This window comes from Apodemus sylvaticus, chromosome 12 (genome assembly GCF_947179515.1).
Source record: "Apodemus sylvaticus chromosome 12, mApoSyl1.1, whole genome shotgun sequence".
In the NCBI taxonomy this organism is placed as follows: Eukaryota; Metazoa; Chordata; class Mammalia; order Rodentia; family Muridae; genus Apodemus; species Apodemus sylvaticus.
The window spans coordinates 87988425-88013423 of NC_067483.1; the positions used below are offsets into that span (position 1 = coordinate 87988425).

Genomic DNA, 24999 nt, shown 5'->3' on the forward strand with positions numbered 1-24999 from the left:
TCTTTTTATAAACACCACTCCCGGGCACTGATAGAACACAGGGTGCTGAGATGCCACACCTCAGACCACTAGAAGCCCTGATGCAATCGATTGGTTGTTGAGAAGACTGAGGACTGCTGTGATGCGCAGCCATGAGCCCAGAAATTTGTGTGACCTGAGACAAAATAGAGCTGCCAACCTTGCAAGGCCAGCTAGGAGCCGGACTGCCTCGGACACCCTGGCAGACAGACAGGAGTCTGTGCATGGGGGACCCGTCCCACGGACGTAGATGTACATCCCTGAAGGGTGATGGATGCAGAGTGGATGAACAAGGCTGGAGAACTTCTACAGAGAAGACAGGATGAGAAGCACACGTCAATCCTGCAGCCATATGTCACGTTTTCCCTGTGTCAGGAACATAGATGAATACATTTGTGTCTTCCCACAGTGTCATAATAAACTCACAAGCTATGGAAGTTTTGTTGGCAGCAATTTGCCAAGTAGCTCTGCTCTCCTTGTTATGTAGCCAAGGAAAGGACAGGTTCTTTTGTTCCAATCGTAGCTAAAATAAACCCTCAGAACACACATCACACATCATACAGTCAGTGGATGGATGGACAGGTGTTTAGATTAAAGAATGGTTACAATGAGTTAACGGAGTCTCAGAGAGGCCAGACTTAGAGGCAGTAGTGAGAAGCTAAGAATGTGAAAGGGAGTCTCCATGGGAGACCAGGTAACCACCAGGCTGGAGTTCTGCTAGATGCTGCTGTGGAGTCTGTAGCTGGAGCCTGTAGAGGTGAGGGGTTGGACCCGATCCAGACGAACAAAGGAATGAATGGGCAGACAGATGGATGGAATGAAAAGATGAAAAGAAGGAGACAGGCGGTGTGTGGTGACACACACATTTAATCCCAGCACTTGGGAGGCAGAGGCCAGCCTGGTCTACAGAATGCGTTCCAGGACAGCCAAGGCTACACAGAGAAAACCTGCCTCAAAAAAACCCAGGATGTTCCCTAGGTAATTCCAAATCCAGGCAAAGTAATGAACATTAACCATTGCACTCTTGTGACTTATCATCATGAATATATTGCGGATCTATTCCGTGTGGTCCTGAAAAGCATCTGCAGGAAGAAAACCCCATCTCTGCACTCCTGTAGCTTACAACCTGTAACAGAAAGAGAAAAAGCAAGATTGAAAACAACCATGTTCAAAGAGGGCTGTGACCAACCTGCCACTCAGTTCCTGTCCTTCTGAGCTCGAAGTCTTCCTCCCTCCACTGCCCGGTCCTGGCCCAGGCCCAGGCCCAGGCCCATCACCTCTTCCTAGGAGGCCTCCACAAACCTCTGCCTGCCCCCCAGCAGCTCTTCTTTCTTCTGAAGCTACCAGAAAACAAAGCGTAGAAGCCAAGCCAGGTGTGTCATACCACACAGGTTTCCTTCATCAGCCGCCCAGTCAGGATACCTCCTGCTTTTTCAGAGTGGTGTGAGGCAGGACTGTAGCTGTATATTGGACACCATCTAGTGGACATTAGAGTAATTTCTTTCGAGGCTACGGAAAGATCTCGAAAGGCTCCAAGTCAATCTTCCTAGTTTCAAAGATGGCTTGTTAGCCATATTTCAGGAGAATTTTGACTTGACGTCATTACAAGATCAGCGCGTCAAAGGCTGCTTCAGAAGCTAGATATAGGAAGGGCAGATAGTATGATACTGAGGGCTGCCTTACCTCCTTTCATCAGGGCCCTGGATGCTGGATCGAGGCTGTTACTCAGCTTTCCAATACTATGAGAAATTCTTGAGATAATCAACTAATAGAGAAAAAAGGTTTGTTTCAATGGATTGAGAGGTTTCCATCCACTACCTGCTGGCTGCCCCTGCTCCCTTGGGGCCTGTGGTGAGGCGGAAGCTTCATAATAGAGATCAAGTGGCAGAGCAGAATCATTTTGGATCACAGCCAGGATGTGAAAGAGAAAAGGAAGGGGCTGGAATTCCGCTGTCCCTTCAAGGGGTGTGTCCACGTAATCCAAGAGCCCCTACTGGGCCCTACTTCTTGAAGGTCTCACCGCCTCTGTTGTGTAACAGTTTCCTGGGAGATTGAAGCAAGCCATCCCGGTGGGGAAGCTCTTTAAGCAGGAAGGTAAACTACTCAAAAATAGCTTCAGGAAATCCCTGAAACTGACCAGATTCAATAGGCCCCTCCCTGTCAAAATAAGCCACAAAAGCTGAGAGCCCCCCTCAGACGGAGGAGAGAAAACTCTGAGAGCAGACCAGCTGTCTGGAAGAAGCAGACACCAGCCCTGCCTGGGAGACGTTTTAGACCAACTGAGGCACCTGGAAGGACCCTCTTCAACATGTTGAGCTGCCTGCATTGGTGAACCTTAATTTTGGGATGGGAGGAGGATTTTCAGCCATTCTCCCTTTAATGATGCTCAGAGAGAAGGAGGCTGTCAGGAGACTAGGAACAGCACCCTCGCTGGTCCTCGTTTGGCCTGCAGGTGTACTCCTTCAGTCAGGACAGCACTTTGCAGACAGGCACAGGGAGGTGGGGCATCCGATCTTTTCCTACACTTTCATCTTCTAGCTGAAAAAAAACATTACTTTGAAGCTCCTCGGATTTTCTGCCTCCATTTTATTTCATGTAGCCCCCTAAAATAACTATTTGAAATGTCAACACTTTTGCACAGATTAAATACATTAGTGATTAGCCCTGAGTCTCTAATAATACATAGGTAATATTGCATTGAGAGAGAGAGAGAGAGAGAGAGAGAGAGAGGGGGGGGGGAGGGAGGGAGGGGGGGGAGAACTTCCCCTCAGAATTTTTTAACCAAGAGTGCATTGAGATTTTGAATTCTCTACTTCATGGTCCCCGTGTCTTCTGTCCTCTGTCTATCTGTTGTGTGAGTCTGCATCTGTGCCTGCCTGAAGACTTATGAATCTGTGTGTGTGTGTCCCCGTGTATCTGTCTGTCTCTGACTGTGTGTGTCTCTGTGTTGGTCTGCTGTGTGAGCTGGGTGTGTCAGTGTGTATCTGTCCGTCTGTCTCTGATTGCGCATGTCTCTGTGTGTGCCGCATGTGTCTCTCTGTCTCTAACAAAGGGCTTCTCTGTACTTACTGAACAGCATAAAAAGCTTTGCATGGGAAAGGAAAGGAACACTTTACAGAAGTCTTTAACAAAGTTTTTAAGGGATTAAGTCACTGGCTCCAAGTAGTCCCAAGTGACCCAGACGACAAACAGCATTCCAAGATCACGTTCATCAACCAATATCCATAAACGACAGCTTTCAGCCTTGAGGGTAGGTTTTAGGCAGCCACGTCCAACTGCATTTGCTGCTTTCAGCAGGTGACCTGGGTGATCTGGGCTGGGAACATGCTAGAGTGTGTAACTTAATGATTACAGCTGTGCAATAGCTTAGGTTGTAAAAGTTGGCTACTTGTGGGAACCCAAGGCAAGTAAGATTGGTTGTTCTCTTTAAAGGCAGGTTTAAACAAACAGCCTGAGCACACTGTAAGATAGCAGCCTTAAGTCTTAAATGACTTTAAGGTATATTGTTAACTTTGGCTGTGAGATCAGCACAAGTGAGTCTCTTAGCATGTAAGAGAGATTTTCACGATATTGCATGGCTACACTTTTTGACTTTCTTTAAGGAGTGTAATGTATATAAGCAACATAAGTGGTACATGATCCTATTTTTCTTGGCTTTTGATTTAGTACAAATGGACCTACCTGAATTTTTTTTAAGATTTATTTATTTATTATATGTAATTATGCTGTCTTCAGACACACCACAAGAGGGCATCGGATCTCATTACAGATAGTTGTGAGCCAACATGTGGGATTTGAACTCAGGTATCAACACCTGGCAACAGGTGTCACCTATGAGTGACATTCCTGAGTTTGGAGCTGATCTGCCAAACTGGTCTTTTGATACCAACACTACCTGCACTAAAGGAGTTTAGTAATTCGGATGTGTTTTTCACTTAGCACTGTTTTTGAGGTCTGTATATATTGATATGTGATCTGTGATTTGTTCATTCACACTGCTGCGCTGGAACTCTTATCGGGCGAGTGCACTGTAATGTATGTATTTATTTTACCTTTAGTGACTATTTATATTAGCTCCACTGGGTACTACTATGAAAAAATCTTCTACAAGCATCTTTGTAATCTTCTTGTCTCCCCATTACTCAAGCGCAAGTTTTCCTAGGCACACCTACAAATGTAATCATGGATCAGGTTTAGATTTACTAGGCGATGGCTGGCCATGCTGTACCACCCTGGAGCTGAACCCGTGTGGGGCCACTGTCATTACTCATGTATGCTGCAAACCCTTATAGAATTCTTTTTTTTTTAATATTTTTTTATTTATTTCATGTATGTGAGTACACTGTAGCTGTCTTCAGACACACAAGAGGAGTGCATCAGATCCCATTAGAGAAGGTTGTGAGCCACCATGTAGTTGCTGAGAATTGAACTTAGGACCTCTGGAAGAGCAGTCGGTGCTCCTAACCGCTGAGCCATCTCTACAGCCTATGGAATTCTTTTTGTGCAGACGTTGTGTTGAGTACTGGAGCTGAAGGACCAGGAAGACATTGTCGCTGTCCTAAGGATGTCACAGGCTAGAAGGTTCAGTGGGCTAAGTGTTTACGATCCCTCCAAATTTATTTGTTAAATTCTTTGTTATTATTGTTGTTATTTATGTGTACATATGTGTGGATACCCACAAGAAAGTGTCAGATCTCCTGGAACTGGAGTTACAGGCTGTAGCGCGAGCCACCTAGTCAAGCCACTAGAAGCTGAACTTGTCCTCTGGAAAAGCAGCAAGAGCTCTTGACCACTGAGCCATCTGTCTTGCTCCTTGCTATTTGAATGTGAGGCCTTTGAGAGGTGACTTGGTGCCCTTATAAAAGAGGCCCTAGGGACTGGGGCGGCTCAGTAAGAGCAGTCGCTGTATAGACACAGGACCCGAGTTCAAACCCCCAGTACCCATGTAAAAAAAGAAAAAGAAGAAGAATTAGGGCTCAGCCACATGAGCCTGAAACTCCATCACGGGCTGGCTGCCAGCCCAGCTCCAGGCTCAGTGAGGAACTGTCTCAAAGGAGCAAGGTGGTGAGTGACTGAGCAGGATCCCCGATGCCCTCCTGTGGCCTCCACATGCACATGCATACACCGCGTATGTGCACACACATTCAAGTACAACATACACAGAGGCCCCAGAGAGTTCCTCATCCCTTCTGCCATGAGGGGTTATGACAGAAAACACATCCATTATGAGGAGGCAGATGCTGCCTCTCCAGGACTTCCTAGCTTATGGACTCTGGAGAACAAACTGCTGTTGCTTATGCACCATCGAGTCTGTGGGATTTTGTTATAGCAGCCTGAATAGACTAAGACAAATAGAAAAGCCAAATACAAGAGGGAGTTATTATAAAGCAGAATCTAACACACGGGGAAAGGAAACACACATTTCAGGCTGGTCTGTGGCAGGTGTCAAGCTCCTGCTTTAAGTTCTTTTCTTCGTAGGGGTAGGGCGCTGTTTTTTGTTTTGGTTTTGGTTTTTGGTTTTGTTTTTTCAAGACAAACCTCTGTGCAGCCCTGTCTGTCCTGGAACTCACTCTGTAAGCCAGGCTGGCCTGGAACTCAGAATTCACCTGTCTCTGACTGGGATCAAAGGCATACACCACCACAGCCAGCCATGCCTTGAGTTCTTAAGGCTTTCCTACAAAAGTCCTCATGGGTCAAGTTCCCTAAATATTGTCCCCTCCTGACTCTGGAGAGGAACCTGGTGCTCTGGGCATCATCCGTGGGACGGTCCGATGACCTAGCCTGTCTGGAGTTGATCTGGTTTCCCAAGTGTAGTAGCTATTCCTGGTTGTCAACTTGACTATATCTGGAATGAACTACAGTCTAGAATTGGAAGGCTCACCTATGATCCTAATTTGGAGGCTCAGAGATATAAGTTTCTGACCTGGATCTTGGCATAGAGACCTAGAAGCATAGTGGCTAAGACAAGGAGATCTCTGAGTTCAAGATCATTTGGGATTAAAGGCATGGATGCACACACCCTGGGCCACACCCTCTGATGGAGACCCACACGCCAATAATCTGGGCCACACCCTCTGTTGGAGACCTACAGCCTTTAATCTGGGCTACACCCTCTGCTGAAGATATATAAGGACATTGGAAGAAGGAAGATTCTCTCTCACTCTTCCTTGCCTGCTTGCGTCTTGGGACTGAGAAACTGCTAGATCCTTGGACTTCCATCCACAGCTGCTGCTGATCTTTGTTGGGGAGTAGGACTATAGACTGTAAGTCATCGACAATTTGCCTAACTATATAAAGACTATCCATACGTTCTGTGACTCTAGAGAACCCAAACTAATATACCAAGTATAAGTAATTTAAGGCCTCCCGATCTCTACTTATGTCTTACACTCCAGCCTACCACCCCACCCAAGTCCTGCAGAATGTGCCTTTCGGAACACTGACCACAGCTCATCAATGAATCATGTCTTTGTGGAGGCACTGAGGACACCTTGGGTCACTCTGCACTCATCCCAGGCTGTACAGAGACTTCTGCTTTCTAGAACCCTCCCCTCCCCCATGCCTCTACAATCCCTCCCTGTTTTAAAATCCTAGAGATTTCACTGCATGTAATTGTCTTCCAGGGAACAAGATCTGCCTCAATTATTTCTCAATATGTCAAATAAATCATGCTTCAATAAGGCTCAACTGTAATTCAAAAAAAAAATCAAATCTTAAAAAAACCTTGAAATTACATGTGTTTACTCAGTTCTAGTTGAAATTTTCTGCCCTTGGAAATTATGTGGAAAGGAGAATGACAGAATTTTTGAAGCTATTTTTTTTTAAAGGAAGTGTTATTGAAAAATAAATCACCGAGATTGAAAAGTGCCTGTGTGGGAATACAGTTAAGAAATCTACACTCTGATTAGACTTATGTAACCATTGACAAAGGAACGAGGCTTCAAAAGCACAGGGCTTCCCAGCTCGGCTGGAACGGAACTTTGGTTTGGTGAAACTATTTCCCTCTTGGACTGGAGCAGTTTTCTTTCCTATCTTCCACCTGCCCAGGATTAAACAGAATTAACTAACAGTTATTATCTATCTGCAGTTGTCTTTTCTACCCTCCTGTATGTGTGTTTTTCAAAAACCAAGAGGATCTTATTTTTACAAGATCCATGCCGGCGCTGAGCTAAGGAGGAAGTGGCTAGGCGGATGCACACCTCCTCTTGCTTTGCTGTCACTGGAGGGACCGGAGGGACAAAGGAAGAACTCACTGTGTCCAGGAGCTCTCCACATCCCGCAGCCTTCACACGGGCTGTGGGCCCAGTTCCTTCTCCCTGGGATGACTGTTCCCACACAACCAAGCTCCACTCTTGACAGAAAATCAGCAGCCAGGATGACTGCGTAGGCTTCGAAGGGAACATAATTTTCAGAGGCAATTGTGAGTTTCACGATGTTGGCCTTGTGTTTTAAAATAACTGGGTTTATTTGCTCTGTGAGAAATGTGCTCAGTCGATACTGCTCCACGTGGGTAGAGCCCTTGGAACATGGCTGGGCTCCGCCTGCCTGGGATAAATAGAATCAACTATCCAACAAGGGCATCACATAACGCTCCCAACTCTTCAGCATGTCCTGGGTGATGTGTCCTAATTTTTTTTTTCAAAGAAAAAAACCCCACCTTCTTTGTACATATTTATTTATATATGCATCATTTGTTCATTCAGTACATTTTCATTGGATAGCTACCATATGCCAGGTACTACCCTAAGGGTTAAGAATACAAGATAGCAGAGCGGTGGTGGTGCACGCCTTCAATCCCAGCCCTTGGGAGGCAGAGGCAGGCAGATCTCTGAGTTCCAGGCCAGCCTGGTCTACAGAGTGAGTTCCAGGACAGCCAGGGCTACACAGAGAAACCCTGTCTCGAAAACAAAACAAAACAAAAAACAAAACAAACGAATACAAGATAATTCACATATTATGTACCTGTAAGGCCAGCTTGTGAGGTGGCTCAGCAAGTTAAGACACTTATAGCCAAGCCTGAGGATCTGAGTTTAGTCCCCAGGACCGACATAAAAGAAGGAGTAAGCTGGTGGTGGCGCACGCCTGTAATCCCAGCACTCTGGGAGGCAGAGGCAGGCGGATTTCTGAGTTCGAGGCCAGCCTGGTCTACAAAGTGAGTTTCATGATAGCTAGGGCTACACAGAGAAACCCTGTCTTGGAAACAAACAAACAAACAAACAAAAAAGCAACAAGCCAGGCGGTGGTGGTGCAGGCCTGTAATCCCAGCATTCTGGGAGGCAGAGGCAGGCGGATTTCTGAGTTTGAGGCCAGCCTGGTCTACAGAGTGAGTTCCAGGACAGCCAGGGCTATACAGAGAAACCCTGTCTTGAAAAAACAAAATTAAAAACAAAAAAATAAAATAAAATAAAAAATGAGTAAAACAACTCCCACATTGTCTTCTAGCCCCTATGCACACACCATGGCATGTGCACACACACACTCCATAATAAATGTAAAAAAATTTTACAGACAGTAAGGCTGTTGGGCTCATCAGTAAGATTTGCCTAGTCCTGGGCTCCATCCCAAGCAATGCAAGAAAAAAAAAATAACAACACACTTCTTCTCTGACATCGGTGGAAAGAAGAGGCACAGCAAAGGCATGTGTGGTAGAGGCAGTCAGCAAAGCAGCACAGCACTGCTTCCCAGGTCATGGCTGTGCTAATCCACTGGTCCAGGCTCCTTTTTCCTTCATCATAGAGCTTTCTGTCTCTAATTTCAGCCTCTGGCCTCAAACTACAGTAAAGGGAGAGCATTCACAAGTTAAGAGCAAACAAAGAAAATAAGTAAGACAAGTCTATATCATTAACACACACACACACACACACACACACACACACACTGGAGGCCGCTGATATGGCTCAGAGGTTAAGGGTCCTTGGGAGTTTTCTTGTCCAGAGAACCCAGGTTCCGTTCCCAGCACTCTCACCGAGGTTCATACTGTCTATAAATAACTCCAGTTTCAGCGGATCCAACCAACGGTCTCTTTTGGCCTCTATGAGTGTGCACACAGTATACATCTGTACATATACATGCAGGCAAAATAAAATAAAAATAAGTAAGTCTTTTGTGAAGCTATGAAATTTAACAAACGACTTGGGGAAGTTTTTCAGCAAAAGTAGCACAGGAAATTTACAGAGGAAGTCGAAAAGACCAGTGAAGTCTACAAGACTGTCAGTACTGCTGGGGCAGGGGTGTCCACCTGTGCCCCAGCTACTCGTGTGGTGAAGAAGAGAGTCATTGAACCAGGACCGCTGAACTGGGGCCTGCCTGGCAGTACAGTGAGACCCCCATCTCACCAAAAAAGGGAAGAAAGAAAAGAAGGAAAATAAAGAAAAAAAATATATTCATTCTTATTGGCAATCCAAAAGTATGTTCAAAATAATAATAATAGGGCTGGAGAGATGGCTTAGCAGATAGAAGTATTGCTTTTACAGAGGACTCCTGTTTGCTTCCCAGTACCCATGTTAGGTAACTCACAACCCCCTGTAACTTCAGTTTCAGAAGTTCTGATACCCTGTTTTAGCCTCTGAGGACACAGCCACATACAGGGTATATATCCATACAACCACATACACATATACATAAACAAAAATAAATCTAAAACAGTCTCGGGATTTTTCTTAATAATATTAAAAGCTAAGCACAGTGGCACACACTATAATCCCAGAACTTGGACAATAGAGGCAGGAGGATCAAGATTGCAAGGCCAACCTTGGCTGTACTGGAAGGTAAAGATAAGTCTGGGCTCTGTGAGACTCTATGTCTGAAATATATGGTGTGTGTCTGTCTCTATCTGTACATATTTATAATTTATAACCCATAATTTAGAAAAGAAAACATTTCTAGCTGTCTTGGTTTCCTGCCTCATCGCCATGATACAACAATGTGAGAAAGTGCGTTATGGAGAAAGGGTTTATTTTTTACTCTTAGTGCAACAAGGCAGTGATGGCTTGGAGTAGCTGTCACATTAAATCCTGCACTTCTACAGACAGCACTGAAGGTGAATAAACGTCATCCACAACACAGACAAATGAAGTGTGTGTGCCGTTCACCGACTATTTCTTTGTAGCGGGCAAGCTGCAGCTGTGTGTGGGCATTCTGAACACCTCTAAGTAAATGCGATCATTCCTACTTTACACCTGTTGCAAGGGGGAAGCTATGGAGGGATGGCTCAGAGGTTTAAAGCACTGGTTGATCTTTCAGAGGACTTGGGTTCGATTCCCAGTACCTACATGGCGGTTCACAATCATCTATAATTTCAGTCAGGAGATATGAAAAAGTCGCCGGGGCAATGGTGGCACACACCTTTAATCCCAGCACTTGGGAATCAGGTGGATTTCTGAGTTCAAGGCTAGCCTGGTCTACAGAGTGAGTTCCAGGGCAGGCAGCGCTACACAGAAAAACCCTGCCTCGAACCCCCCCCCCCCCCAAAAAAAGTCTTCTGGCTCTGCAAATACTGCACACACATGATATATAAACATTTATACAGGCAAAACATGCCTGCAATTTGCACATCATAATTTGGTCTGGAGATTTTCAGCAAAGCAGCATTTGCTGGGGTGGATAAACACAGGATCAGTTACAAGGCAAAGTGGAAGGACCCCACTACCTGGACTAGGCTAGGGAACAGCCTTGTGTCCTGTCTTTCTCTGCCACAACAGGGTCTGACCAAGGGTTAGAAGTCCAGAGCAGAGACAGAGAAACACAAAGCAGATATCTAGAGCTAGTTCATACCTGCTCAATCAGAATGATTCCTGGACAAATAGGCCACAGCTCACCAACCAGTTTGCTGCCAGATGTGCAGTTTACCCACACTTTAGGACAGAGGCAAGTAGATCTCTGAGTTTGAAGCCAACTTCATCTTCATGGCAAGTCCCAGGCCAACCAGGGCTTTATAGTGAGACTCTGCATCATGTTCATATAATTATTTTTTTTTTAAAAAAGACCAATTACGTTAAAGATTGTAGTGCTACATTAGATAACAGGATCTAACAGCAGCAAGTTTAACAATACCTTTAACTTCAATTGTTGATAACCTTAAATATTTTGAGATCTCCCCAAGAAAATATCTGTGGTCGGGGAGATGGTGTCACACGCCTTTAATCGCAGCACTCAGGAGGCAAAGGCATGTGGATCCCTGTAAGTTCAAAGTCAGCCTGGTCTACAGAACAAGTACCAGGACAGCCAGGGCAACACTGAGACACCCTGTGTTAGAGCGGGGATGGGGGGTGGGAACACACGACATCTGTTGCAACTACTGCCAACTGTCACAGGTTCTGCTCATTCTCTTGGAATTTATAGTTATGCATTTAGGTTTACTTAGAATGAAAAATCAGGCTTTAGTTGTTTTTTTGTTGTTGTTGTTTTTGTTTTTTTTTTTTGTGTGCCAGCAATGTAGAGGCTGCAAACCAGAATACTCTATTTAGGGTCAGCAGGGCTTGCTCTAGACATACTTAGAAAAAAGTGGAAGTGGGTGAGGTGGAATTATTTGGGCGAACAAAAAAAGCCTTTCAGGGACAAACCGACAAAAGGGGTGGCGCCAGTCAGATTCCTCGGGCCCCAGCCCATGCCCCTTCCCAGAGGCAGTGAGACCAGCGCGCTCAGGCGCAGCCGCGCTGGGACCCAACCCCCAAGACGCGTGCCGAAGCCCCGCCCTATGAGCTGAGGCCCCGCCCCGCGCGCGCGAGCTTGGGGGCGGTCCCGCCGCCAGGCATCAGCAATCTATCCTGAGCGGAGGCGGCTCCGCACGCTTGCGGGGAACCGACACGTTAGCGGAGCGGACCTGCGGCGGCTTCTGGCTGCCGCTGCAGCACGAGAGGGAGGATGGCGGAGGCTTCGGAGAGGCTTTACCGAGTGGAGTACGCTAAGAGCGGGCGCGCCTCTTGCAAGAAATGCAGCGAGAGTATTCCCAAGGACTCGCTCCGCATGGCCATCATGGTGCAGGTGCGGTGGGGCCGGGCCGGAGGCGCAAGGCGACGCGGCCGCGGCGGCTGTGTGGGCTCGGGCACGCTGCATTCCCCCTGCGGCTCTGCGTGACCGGAGAGAAGGGCGGGAAAGGCCCGCGGCGCTGCCGCCGAGGTCCTGGAGGCCCACGGGGCCGACCCCTTCCGGGACATTGCGCTGACCCTGCAAGAAAAGCCCGGGAAGTAAGAGCATCCATCTGGCGGTGCCTCTGGCTTTGTAAAGACAAGGGGCCTCTTCGCTGGGTCTGGGTGGTCGCAGAGTTCTTGTTTATTTCACTGCCTTCTCTTGGCGTGGGGGTGGAGGGTGTGCGCGCGGTCTTTGAAGCTGCTCTGATTTGGGCCTATCTTGTCCTGGAAGATTTTAGTCTTCCATGAATACAGAAGATTCTTTTCCTTCCCCCTTAAGCCTATTTTTGTCTGATTATCCTTTCAACATCCGCTCACTCTCGGCATTTCTATTTTAATTATGCAAAGCAGTGCCGTTTCTTTACAGTGCGTTCGCTTTGGGCCTGATTTCTACTTGGGAAATAACATTTTTCTCCAAACTTCCCGAGGTCTCGGCGCTTTCTGCAGTTATCTGGTCTCTTCACTGACGCTTCCGAGATAGTCAGGAGGTGGTGGGATCGAGGGTCCTTGTAATTCCAGTGGCTCCTGCCTGCTGGGCTTCTGGTTTTGCTGCATACTGTCTTTGCAAGTGTGGCTCTCACCTACCCTGTTCCCACCTCCCCCATAGACTCAGTTACCCAAGCTCACACTGCTAATGGTCAAGGTAATTGATTTTCCTTGCTGTTCAGCTGCAGTAATGTGTTTCAGAAAAGGCAGACTAGCCCTCAATGGGGCTTCAGTACTTAAGGGGGGAAATGGGAAGAAGATCTTAACCAAGTGGGTACCAAGATATCACACTGCTTTTGTTATTTCTCTTTATGGCAAGAACCGAAGCTGTCATCTTGATGCCCTCGGAGAGACTGCCTAGTTCCGCATGCTTGGCACACAGTTTTCATTCTATACATATTAAGTAGTAGCTAGGCACTGCCTTAGTGTCTATAATTATCATTGGTAAAGAAAATTTCAAGTACTGCTAGGCACATTTTTGTTGCATTTATGGCTGGACAGGGAACCCACCCTGGGCTCTTTCTGCTTGGTTAAGGAGTGTGAGGAGGATTGATAAGCCTTGTATTTGATGGAGCTGGTGTGCCCTGGAGGAGGAACCCAAGATGTCCCAGTCAAGTGTGGGAGCTTGATTAAGAGTCTTTATTCACAGAAGTGGGACAGGGAGGTGGAGATAGCTAAAATTTGAAGGACAGTTGAAGGCCCTATTTCCCACTGAGGTCTTTGAACTTTACCCAACAGTTCCCTCCTCCTTGTGAGAAGATAAATAGAACTCAAAGCTCTCTGGTTTTAGGAGAAAAAAAAAATAGACATCCTTGCCAGTTTATAGATTAAACCCATTTTTTTTCCTCCAGTCTTGAGTATAAGCAAAAAAGCAAGTGTCTTAGACTTATGTTTTCATGTTATTTTATGACTGGGATTCCTCTGTTGTAGAGCTATTAGAGAGGGGTATTGATAAAGCTTGAGGTGATGCTATCTCCAGAAGTAGCTTGGTTGGTTTTGAGACCAGATTTCTTTTTTTCCGATACAGGGTTTCTCTGTATAGCCCTGGCTGTCCTGAAACTCATTCTGTAGACCAGGCTGGCCTTGAACTCAGAAATCCGCCAGCCTCTGCCTCCCAGAGTGCTGGGATTACAGGCGTGCGCTGCTGCTGCCACCACCACCCAGCGAGACTAGATTTCAAGGCTGATGTTTGTGATCCTCTGGTCTCCATCCCTGGAGTGCTGGGAATTACAGGCCTGCCTGTGTAGCCACACCCAGCCTTTCAAATGGTTCTGTTCTGTTTTTGAGACCTGGCCTTGAACTCCCAAAGATCTGCCTGCCTCTGGCTCCCCACTGATGCGATTAAAGCGCGCACTACCACACCTGGCCATACCTTAAATATTTTATTAGGCATTTGTATTAGCCAGAGAAGAGCCCTCCGGTGAAAGATGACCCCCCCCCCCCAACGTGGCCTAGGAAGAGAGAGCAGAAAAAGAGGGGCCACCTTAAATAACTTAGCATTCTAGCCCCTCTTCTGGGTATTTTTGACTGTGAAAGAAACTATTATTCAGAGTTAAGGTGGTACTCTTCCTTAGTTGAGGTTGGGAGTTTAGGTCTGAATTTAAAGTTGGTCTTGTGGGCTGAGCTTGGGAAGGCCTGAAAGAAACCTTTTTTTTTTTTTCTGGAGCTTGAATTTAAATACCTTCTTTTACATCTGTATGAGAGGATTGGCTGATATTTCCTAGCTCTGGGTGAGGGAGGACCTGTGGCCTCTGGCAGTTTAACTGGGTTGCAGAGTTGACCCTGGGAGGATTTGAGCTTTCTATGCTCAGAGCAAGGCCTCCTCCCTCCCCCTGGCGGGGCTCTACCTTACCTTGTCTACCTTACCTGGCTTGCCCTACCTGGAAGGAAATGGAGAACTTTGTGGTTGTTGGAGGCTGGGTGAAGCACTTGGTCCTTGGCTGGTGCCCTGTGCTTCACAAGTCTATACTCCATGCCTGGCCTATTTCTTGCCTCCTAGGTAGGGACAAACACTTAGGATGTCGGCCTTTTTTTTTTTTTTTTTAAAGATTTATTTATTTATTATATGTAAGTACACTGTAGCTGTCCTCAGATACACCAGAAGAGAGCGTCAGATCTCATTACGGATGGTTGTGAGCCACCATGTGGTTGCTGGGATTTGAACTCAGGACCTTTGGAAGAGCAGTCGGTGCTCTTACCCGCTGAGCCACCTCTCCAGCCCAAGGATGTCGGCCTTTATACCAGTTCTCGGGCCTTACCTTGGTTAGGAGTCTGGTTTTTCTTATGGAGTATTCTCTGGTTTTGTATCTTAAGTACACCATTAGGGAGTATTTGGTCTGGGGGGGCAGTAGGTGTTTGTTCTTGCAGAGCCATAGCCACAGGCCGAGGAGGCATAAGCCACTTGCCCCGGGGGATCAGAAGCTGCTGCCTGGTGTGATCCCACGGAGTGTTGAGAGCCTGGAGCTGAGTCCGCTCAGAAGTGCCATTTGTTGTCTGGTCTAGGGCCGGTCTTTGCTGGGGACTGAAGTTTGGGTGGATTCTGACTTTGTGTGGTACTGCCCTGAGGGAGGCAGTGGGCGGCACCTTGAGGCACCTGCGGAGGAGCTCTATGGGAGCACTGAATTACTGTTGGGTCACCTACACAGGTCTTGCCTTCTTAACATTTTTATTTACTTACTTAATGTTTATGAGTGTTTTGCCTGCATGTTTGTCTGTGTATCACCTGCCTGGTGCCAAGAAAGGTCAGAAGAGGTCAGATCCCCTGGAACTGGGGTTACAGATGGTTGTGAACAACGTAGCCCCTGAGCCATCTCCTCAGCCCACACAGCCTTGCACTTCAATGCAGCTGAGAGGAGGTCAGGTCCATCCTAAAGCCGCAGCCTTCTCTTCAACACTGCTTAATGTGTTTGTTTCTGGGCCTTTCCCGCTCTGCCCCTTGAAGCAGCCATAATGAGCACTCACTTCAGTCCATCAGAAAGCAGTCTATGTTAAGTAGAACTCGGGATGAGGGGAGAACTTGGTATCAGATTCTTGACCCATCCACCTCACTGTGTCTCCATTGTCACCACCATCTGCTGCTGCTCTTGCCTTCCCAGAGGCCTGGCCTGTGAAGGAAGGTGGCAGGAAACTGGGTTAATGTCTGTCTCCCTCATCTGTCACCTCACTGTCACCATCTCTAAAACAGGCAGTACTGGGTACAGAGCCTCATGGGAAAAGAAAGCGCCTGACCTTTACCTCGGGTACACTGGGGACCCGGGTGCCTCCCCGGAGTGTTCAGCCTATCTTCAGGCCTGGAAGCCTTCTGCAAACTCAGACTCACAGAAGCCCTCCCTTCTGCTCACCTGTGCATGCCTCGCTGCGCCCAGCGCTCTGCTGACACATTTTCTCTGCCTGCCTCATTATCTAGGTCCTGTTCTGTATTGTTTTGAACCGCACGGTACTTAGGAGCCATTTCTGGGCCATCCAGACCCTTGAGCTCAAGTGCTGCTTCCTGCACTTCTGACAGGTCTAGAGGACACTGACACTCTGTGTGTCTCACAGCCTCTACAGCAAGTCCTAAGTGCGGCACACACCCTAAAAGGAACTGGGGTTACAATGGATTTGGGGGTGGCAAGCCATAAGTTTTAGCTTTTAGGAAAATACTTCAGATGAGAAAGCCAGAAGCTGTTTCTCATCCATTTGCAAGTCTCTCTGAGGCCTGAGAGAGTATCAGGCGGCCTCGGGAGAACAGGAATCCATTGTCGCCTGGCTGGGGATAGGATTGTGGCCTGCACGAAGATGAACGGCCCCTCACCTCTGTTCTTTGTCCTTTAGTCACCCATGTTTGATGGGAAAGTCCCACACTGGTACCACTTCTCCTGCTTCTGGAAGGTGGGCCACTCCATCCGGCAGCCTGACGCCGAGGTGGACGGCTTCTCTGAGCTGCGATGGGATGACCAGCAGAAGGTCAAGAAGACGGCGGAAGCTGGAGGCGTGCCAGGTGTGTACGGGATTCAGGAGCACCTGCCGAGGCCGCTTCAGCAGCTCCTCATCCGGCCGCCCTGACTGTTGCATGAGGTTTGGGGTTACATCTTTCCAGGTGCTAGAAAGGCAGCCTTTAAATTTGCATGGTTCTTATTTTTAATAGGTTTTAATTTTTTATTTTATTAGTAGAATATGTATTAGTGTGTATGTGTGAGTGAGCATGTTAGTACATGCGCACATGTGTGTGGTACCATATGCATGTGGAGGTTAAAAGAGCTTTATTGAGTTGGTTCTCTCCCATGGGCTCCAGGAATTGAACTCAGGTTGCCAGGTTTGCATAGCACGTGCTATAGCCAAGCCATCTAACCAGTTTTAGGAAAATAGAGAGTGCTCCCATAGCCGACTCCCACCCCCACCCCAAGTGCACTGATGTCCTTTGCTATTGTGTGTTCAGTGGGTGGGTGGATGGATAGATATAGATAATGACTGCACCTACCACTGATGCTTCCAGGTCCTGTACACGGATGGTACCCAGGAGGAAACCTCCGTCCTCTTTCTTAAAAAATAAAAAATAAAAAAATAAACCTTAGGCAGGCAGAGATCTCTGTGAGTTCAAGGACAGCCAGTGGTATGTAGGAAGACCAAAACAAATAAATACAGACTGTAAAGTCAGCAAAGCCGTAGCTTCCTGGGTGCTGGGATTACAGGTGTGCACCTTCGACCCCTGACTTCTGTTCCGATTTCTAGCCTCATGGGTTAGTGTTGCCTAGGTTTAGTTTCAGGGAGAAGCTATGCGCTTTTCTTCCTGCTGCTTCGTTCAGCGTGATGCCCTTGGTCCTGCTCTGTTGCTGAGCGGTGTTCCTTTGTTTAAGCACCACACTTTGCTTGTCCTGTCCTCTGTTGGAGACGCTAGGTAGCTGACTTCATTCCAGCAGACTTTGTAATACTGATAGAGTTTGAGTGTCCCTCATCCAAAAATCTGAAGTGCTCCAAGATTCAAATCTTTGAGCAGTAATACACCTTCATAGTTGGAAAATTCCACAGCTGATTTCATGACAGCGTTGGAGTTAATGACAGACAGGCCAGAAGTATAGTGCACCCTTACCTTCGGGCTGTGCGAATAATGCGTCTATGAACAGATGCATTTCATGTGTGGACCTGCAACCCATCCAGGGTGTTTTACGTGTATGTGCAGTTATTTTAAAAGTCAGAACAAACTCCTGAAGAGTTCTGTTACCAAGTCTTTCACACAGGGGACACTCAGCTTATAGCTTGTTGTGGTTTCTTTTTAAACTTTATGTTTAGATTTATTTTATTTTATGTTTGTGCCTGATTCTCAGGGAGTCAGAAAAAGACTTCTGGTCCCCAGTTAAGGACCCACCATGTGTGGGGGACTGGGAATTGAACCTAGATCCTCTACATGAATAACGATTACTCTCAACCACTGAGCCATCTCCCCAGCCCACTAGTTGTGGTTCCAGTGTGGACTTTACTCCTGAACCTTCAGTGCTTAGCCTCTGCAGGTCCCTGGGTAAACACAGGTATTGTGACTGCTACTGTCTCCCAGGCTGTGGCTCGACCTACAGATTTATTGTAAATTTTCACATTTATTTATTTCTATGTGGGAAGGGGTTGCATCTGTGCATGGTGATTCTCTCCTAACACCCACGGGGTCCCAAGGATGGAACTGGGGCTTAAGTTAACTTGTGTTAGCTGTAAGGAAGAAAATAGGGAATGTTCCTGTTGTTACAGCAGCATTTGTGGAGAAGGCTCTGTATAAGTTACCTCTCTATTGCTGTGATAAAACAGCATGACCAAGCAGCTTCTAGAAGAAAGAGTTTATCTGGGGCCGAGAGTCTCATGACAGGGAAGTGTGGCTTCAGGTGGGAGGCTCAGTGCAGGAGTGTGAGCTGGAAACTGGTGTCACATCCTCCCTCAGCAAGACCACCTTCCTAAGCCTATTCAGACAGCACCATCTGGGGACCACCTCACGTGCCCAAGATGATGGGAGGCGTTGGTGGTCCAGACCATCTGACTTCCTTGTCAGACCCAGTCGGCACCGTCACCAAGGCCTGTGTTTAGTTCACTGTCTTCCAGTTCCATGGTTCTGTTACTATGGCTTCGTGAAGTTGTGACACTGCACAATATCACTCCTCCACTTCTCCGTTGCGGGTCCTTTGTAATTCCTTACAGATGCTAGTAAAGCAGCTGAGGAGTACTTTACACTCAGTGTGAAGTATACCATGCAAGCATGAAGACTTGGTTAGATCCCCAGTACCCTGGTCAAAAACCTGCTCTGGCTGTAGGGTTGGGGTGTAGGCACTGGACAGGCAAATCCCTGGGCTGACTAGCCAGCCATCGAGCTAACTTGGTGATCTCTAGGTTCAATAAGAGACCCTGTGTCAAAAAGGTGAGGCAAGGGCTAGAGAGGGCTCCTTGTCTGCTCACTCACTGGGAGACCTGAGATTGGCTCCCAGCTCCCAACTGTCAGATAGCTAATGCCATCTTCTGGCACCTGCATTCATGTACAGACACATAATTTAAAGACTAAAGTAGCTCTAAGCTATGCAGTGGAAATTAAAAGAAAATTTGGCTACAGTTGTTGCCAGTAGAGATAATTGTGGTCACCCAAAACAGTGTCCTTGTGGGAGGGTCCTAGGAGAAAGAAGACAGGAGGTGGGCATTTGGGGGCTGCAGCACGAGGCTGCTGAGTTTGAGCAGAGACGTGTGTTCGGTTCTTCAGGCAAAGGCCAGGATGGAAGTGGCGGCAAGGCAGAGAAGACGCTGGGTGACTTCGCAGCAGAGTATGCCAAGTCCAACAGGAGCACGTGCAAGGGCTGCATGGAGAAGATAGAAAAGGTAGGTGGGGGGGACTTCACAGGTGCTCCCCTTGGGGGGAGGGGCGGGTGCTATTTCAGAAGAAAAGAACAACACAGAAATGCAGTGCAGGTGGGAGGTGTCTGTTTCTTCTTCTGGGCAGGCCCAGACCCTTGTTCTCCTTAGCTGCCTCTATAGGCAGGGGCCCTGGAAGAATCAGCATAGGTCTGCCCAAAGTCAGCAGGCATGGGGCAGTTCATGTTTGGTGGGTCTGAGGTTAGGTATTTCCAGCTCTCCTGTTTAATCAGAGAAACTTCACAAACCAGCCTCCTTGCCACCAGTTTTTGCCACTGAAGGCTGGCGACCGGTCAGGTGGAGTGGATGACGGAGTGGCTGTGTGTGGGAACGGTAGAAGGTTTGCCTGTGCTTGCCAGCATTCCCTTCTCTGGTGCCACGATTCATTTAGCATTAGTTGTATTGTGAAGTGTGTGAGTCAGTTTTTTGTGTGGTAGACGATATAATGCCAAAGATAGTCCGGAGGAAGAGGAGGAGGTGGCGGCGGTGGCAGCTGATGTTGGCTCACAGTTTCAAGCATTTCAGACCTGGTCCATCCCTTGGTCCTGTTGCTTTGAACCTGTCATGGAGTCCCATATTGCCGGAGCATGTGGCATGGGAAGCCTGTTCAGTTTGTGGGATATAAAAGAGGAAGACCAACACCCTAATATCAGGGGAACCCCAAAGTTATAACTTCTTTCTAGTAGACCCTACTTCTGCCACCTCCCAAGAAAGCACCACAGTCTGGTGCTAGAAGGACCTTTGAGAATGATTCAAGATCTAAATATAGCAGACATGAAAACTAAGGAAAGTGTAGTTGCTAAATGTCCTCACCTTTCACCATTAAAAATTGGAGGCAAAAACTGTGGTCCTCTTGTCTCTGAGGGAGCAGCAGCTGCTCTGTGTTCTAGAGTATTAGCCCAAGATGGAGTTTTCTGAACTGTCAGGACCCCTGTTGGCTCAATTCTTTGCAGCTGCCTCACAGGTGGGAAACTTCAGGAGTGTCAGTCATGCAAATTGTGCACCTGGCAGACTGGCAAGAACCAGCTCCTGTCTGTTGCTGCAGCTCAATCGGATCCTGAATTGCAGCCACCAGAGGGTCCACTGTGTGTGTGTGTGTGTGTGTGTGTACACAAAAGGTGCCTTTTGGGGTAAGTTGCCACACTAAAGTCGTCACAGAATGTGCAGTGCTTCTGCTGTCCACACTGTCAGCATCATTCCCTATCCCGGGGAAGTGTTAGCAGTTAGACTAGCACTTCCCGATACTTGTCCAAGTATAGGTGTGTAGATAGTCATTTAGAATGTGTGGTTCTAAAGGTGTCCTAATAGCGCAGCAGGGCATGTGTCAGTCTCATAAAATGTGAGTGCTGGGGCCTCATGGTACCTCACAGGCCTTGATGGTATAAAACTTGGGACTTTCTGGAGCTTCATGTTGGCTGCATGTGCCTTTGTTTGGATTAAAGGCCCTAGGCTGGCTGCTCCCCAGATACCACACGGTTTTCTCTGCAGGGCCAGGTGCGCCTGTCCAAGAAGATGCTGGACCCAGAGAAGCCGCAGCTGGGTATGATTGACCGCTGGTACCATCCAACTTGCTTTGTCAAGAACCGAGACGAGCTGGGCTTCCGGCCCGAGTACAGTGCCAGCCAGCTCAAAGGCTTTAGCCTCCTCTCTGCAGAGGACAAAGACGCTCTGAAGAAGCAGCTCCCGGCAGTCAAGAGCGAAGGGTAGGTGGGATGTAGTTAAAGTGTAGAGTTCTAGGGGTGGTCTACAGAGCCAGTGGATTGATTCCAGTCCTCTAATGATGATCAGAAAGCCAGGAGCTGTGGGGCTGTAGGAGCAGAGGACAGCAGAGAGACTAGGACGTCCGCTGCTCCAGTACCCACCCACCAGCTCACCAGCTGTGACATCTGTCCCCAGATGCTAGGTACTGCAGACTATGCCCCTGTTTCGTCAAGCTTCAGATATTAAAGACCACCCTGTGGACCATCCAAGTTTCCTTGTCCTGGTGATGGCCATGATTCCACACCCCGTGAAGATCCACATTTGTGTTCCTTTAACAGGGCCACAGCAGAGGCATTTCTGTGTCTGGATCTCGGGGGAATCATGACTGTTCACAGAAAGATAAAACAGTGGGAATGGCCTTGAATCAGAACAGATGGGTCCACATGTGGAGTTAGCGTCTTTAGCGTCTGAAGAAGTCATCAGATCCCATTACAGATGGCTGTGAGCCACCATGTGGTTGCTGGGAATTGAACTCAGGACCTCTGGAAGTGCTCTTTTTTTTTTTTTTTTTTTTTTAAGATTTATTTATTTATTTATTTATTTATTTATTTATTTATTTATTTATTTATTATATGTAAGTACACTGTAGCTGTCTTCAGACACACCAGAAGAGGGGACAGATCTCATTACAGATGGTTGTGAGCCACCATGTGGTTGCTGGGGTTTGAACTCAGGACCTTCGGGAGAGCAGTCTGTGTTCTTAACTGCTGAGCCATCTCACCAGCCCCTGGAAGTGCTCTTAACCACTGAGCTATCTCTCCAGCCCCTAGAGTAGTTTATCAGTGAGCATGCTGAGGGTGGTGGAACTATGTGCTGTGCTCACCAGCAACGCCTATGCCACTGTCACCAAGCAGCTTCTTGCACTGCTCGTGGTCCTTACACAAGTTCTTAGAGCAGCAGAGGTAGCTTTGGAATGTGAAGTTTAGCAAGTCAGGCCAGTGGCTGAGGATGCCCTTGGACTGTTAGAGCATGGGGTGTTGGGATTCTCCAACTGTCCTTATTTATGACATGATGCTGGAGAACTGGAGCATGCTCAGCTCTGCCTGGTCTCATTATCACCATAGTCTGCAAGCCCTGCTGGTCCCTAGCATGTGGCTTTAGAAAGTACCAGGGTGAATTCAGGTTGCGTGGAGATCTGGGGGTAGCTCCAGGTCTCACTCCAGGCTCAGTTCTTATAGTTGTGTTTGGCTTTTCCACAATTCCCTGTCACTTTGTGTGTAAGAGACATGGGGTTTAGCATGAGGTGTGACCTGAGCCCTTGCTCTGTCCTGGTTGTTCTGGACACTAGGGTGAGCTCCAGGCCCCTCCTTACTGGCAGAAGAGGTCCTGAACAGCATAGCCTCTCCTGTCTGTCTGCCTGCTTGCAGGCAGCACCTGTGCCTACGAGGGCAGGTGGGCAGCAACTAACACAGCTAAAGTGGCATTGAGGCCGTCACCTGGTTGCATTGGGCACTTCGTCTTGAGTGTTCTTATTAAGTCCTGTATCTCTTTCAGAAAGAGAAAATGTGACGAGGTAGATGGAACAGATGAGGTGGCCAAAAAGAAATCTAAAAAAGGAAAGGACAAGGATAGCAGTAAGCTGGAAAAGGCCCTCAAGGTGAGTCCTAGGCCCTGTCTGCTCTGCCTTTTCTCATGCAGAAGGACACCCGGCTGTCCCTACTCACCGAGACTGTAAACTCTCTCGTGTGCATGGCTGCATTGGACCCTCGTGACTTCTCCCAACTCCTCTCCTTGCTCATAGAAATCATTTTTATATGGGTGACGGAACACATGAGGCCTTGGATGCCGGGTCTGCAGCCAGGACCAAGCAGTGTAGAATGTTCTGTGTCTTCCTAGACTCTCTGGGTGACACCCTGGTGCTTCAGTCAAGGGATCATGTGGCTTCCTGCACCTGCAGCTCACTCATGAGTTGGAGACTGTGGCTGAGTCCACAGATGCCAGAAGTTCTTAGCGCTGGCCTGAGAAGATCAAGGACTGGAGAGCACGCAGGAAAAAAGGAATCTCCAGGCTAACCAGGTGGCCATCGAGCGGGGAGCGCTCAATAGTGCTGGTTATGCTGTGCTGGAGCAGAGAAACAGTTAGCCACCTGTAGGATGCGGGTGCTGGGCTTTGGCCAGAGACAGCAGTCAGTCTCTTGGGAACATGAGTTTTTAGGAGCTTGAGTTTGTGATTCACACCTTTCGCTACTGGCTCAGTTATAAGCAATATGTGATGTGGTTTTGCCTGGTGGGGCCCTCTGCTTAAGTGTGAATGATGTTTTTTTTTTTTTCCTTCTTGGTATGGGTGTTTGCCTGCCTCTGTGTCTCATGTGTCCGAGCTGCCATGCGGATGATGGGAATTGGATCTAGGTCCTCTGCAGGAGCAACAGGGCTCTTAACTGAGTCATGGCTCCAGTCATCCCCAGACTTGAAATTTGGTTCTCACTTTCACATATTTGCATTTGCCTTTCTGTGGGTGTACTGATGTTCTCTCTCCAATGTTGCCAGTGATAAAAGCAAGCCAGAAGATTGAATTACCTCTCAGCTCCTTTCTCTCCTCCAGTCTGCCTCTGTAGGCGTCTGTCCCTAGCCATAGAGAGAGATAGGTCTGTGTTTCCACGCTGCTTCTGGCCTCCCACTGTGTGCCCTGCCCTGTGTGGGGAGTAGTGCGAAGGGTGTTGGTATCGAGAGCCCGCCACTGAGGTGGGAAGCAGGGAGTGAGCATGCAGGTGACAGCCTCAGTGGAGGAGTTACAGTCTCTCCTTAGTGTTGGGAGCAGGTGTTGGTAGGGCCAGCACTCTCCTTAACCTCGTGGAAGGTGCAGCCTGATCCTCCACCCGCCTTGCCTGCTGTCATAAGGAGGGTGGAGGAGGCTCACCCTGGCATACCTCCTTGGCAGATAGTTGTGAGAATAAATGAGATAGTACCTAACACCAGCGAAGAGTAGGCAGTTAGTAGACATTGAAATCAAGATTTTGAAGTCCCAGCTCTAGAAGAGATCGCATATCTTGCTACTTGACCATGAGTGTGTAGGAAAATCTATAAGTGGGTGTTGGCAAAGATAATGGGGTCCAAGAACTTCCAGTCACTTCTGTGTCTCTTGAAAGAGGTTTCTGAAGGTGTGACATCAGGACCCATGAAAAAAGGGTCTTGGAAATAAGTCTTATTTACAAGTGGTCACTTTGCAAATGTTTTCTGAGAGCATTGCCTGGCTTTATTGTAATTGTGGGCTTTTCCATCCTCACCCAAATTCCCAAAATAACAACTCTGAGATTGAATTATGAGCTGGGCGGTGGTGGCGCACGCCTTTAATCCCAGCACTCTGGGAGGCAGAGGCAGGTGGATTTCCGAGTTCGAGGCCAGCCTGGTCTACAGAGTGAGTTCCAGGACAGCCAGGGCTACACAGAGAAACTCTTATCTCAAAAAAACAAAACAAAACAAAAAAATTTAATTATTTATGAATAAATGCCTAGGCCAAAAGCTCTGCTAGTCCCCTTACTTTGTATCTCATTACCCCCATTTATTCAAAGTCCTGCCACGTGGCGAGTTACCTCTTCTTAGGTTCATTGGCCAAACTCCATCAGTGAATCTCTTCCCACTGAAACTCCCACCTATTTCCTGCCTGAGTTAATAGGCCAACAGCTTTTATTGACAGGTGAAGCTTCCATACAGTACACAAGGAATCTCTATGCTTTGTTTTGATGTGTGCAGGGGTTTGCCTGAGAAGTAAACATGGGGGTGGAGTTGGTCAGACTAGTCTTGGAGAAATAGCC

General features: G+C 47.7%; 1 protein-coding gene across 1 annotated transcript in view; it reads left to right on the forward strand.

The window, feature by feature from the left end:
• The first annotated feature begins 11759 nt into the window (after positions 1 to 11759).
• Positions 11760 to 24999, forward strand: part of Parp1 (poly(ADP-ribose) polymerase 1) — a 34052-nt gene continuing 20812 nt past the window's right edge. The window contains exons 1-5 of the mRNA XM_052199983.1: positions 11760 to 12000; positions 16446 to 16611; positions 19339 to 19454; positions 20976 to 21190; positions 22743 to 22845. Coding sequence (XP_052055943.1) covers positions 11881 to 12000; positions 16446 to 16611; positions 19339 to 19454; positions 20976 to 21190; positions 22743 to 22845 — 720 coding nt within the window. The 5' untranslated portion in view covers positions 11760 to 11880. The remainder of the gene's footprint in view (positions 12001 to 16445; positions 16612 to 19338; positions 19455 to 20975; positions 21191 to 22742; positions 22846 to 24999) is intronic.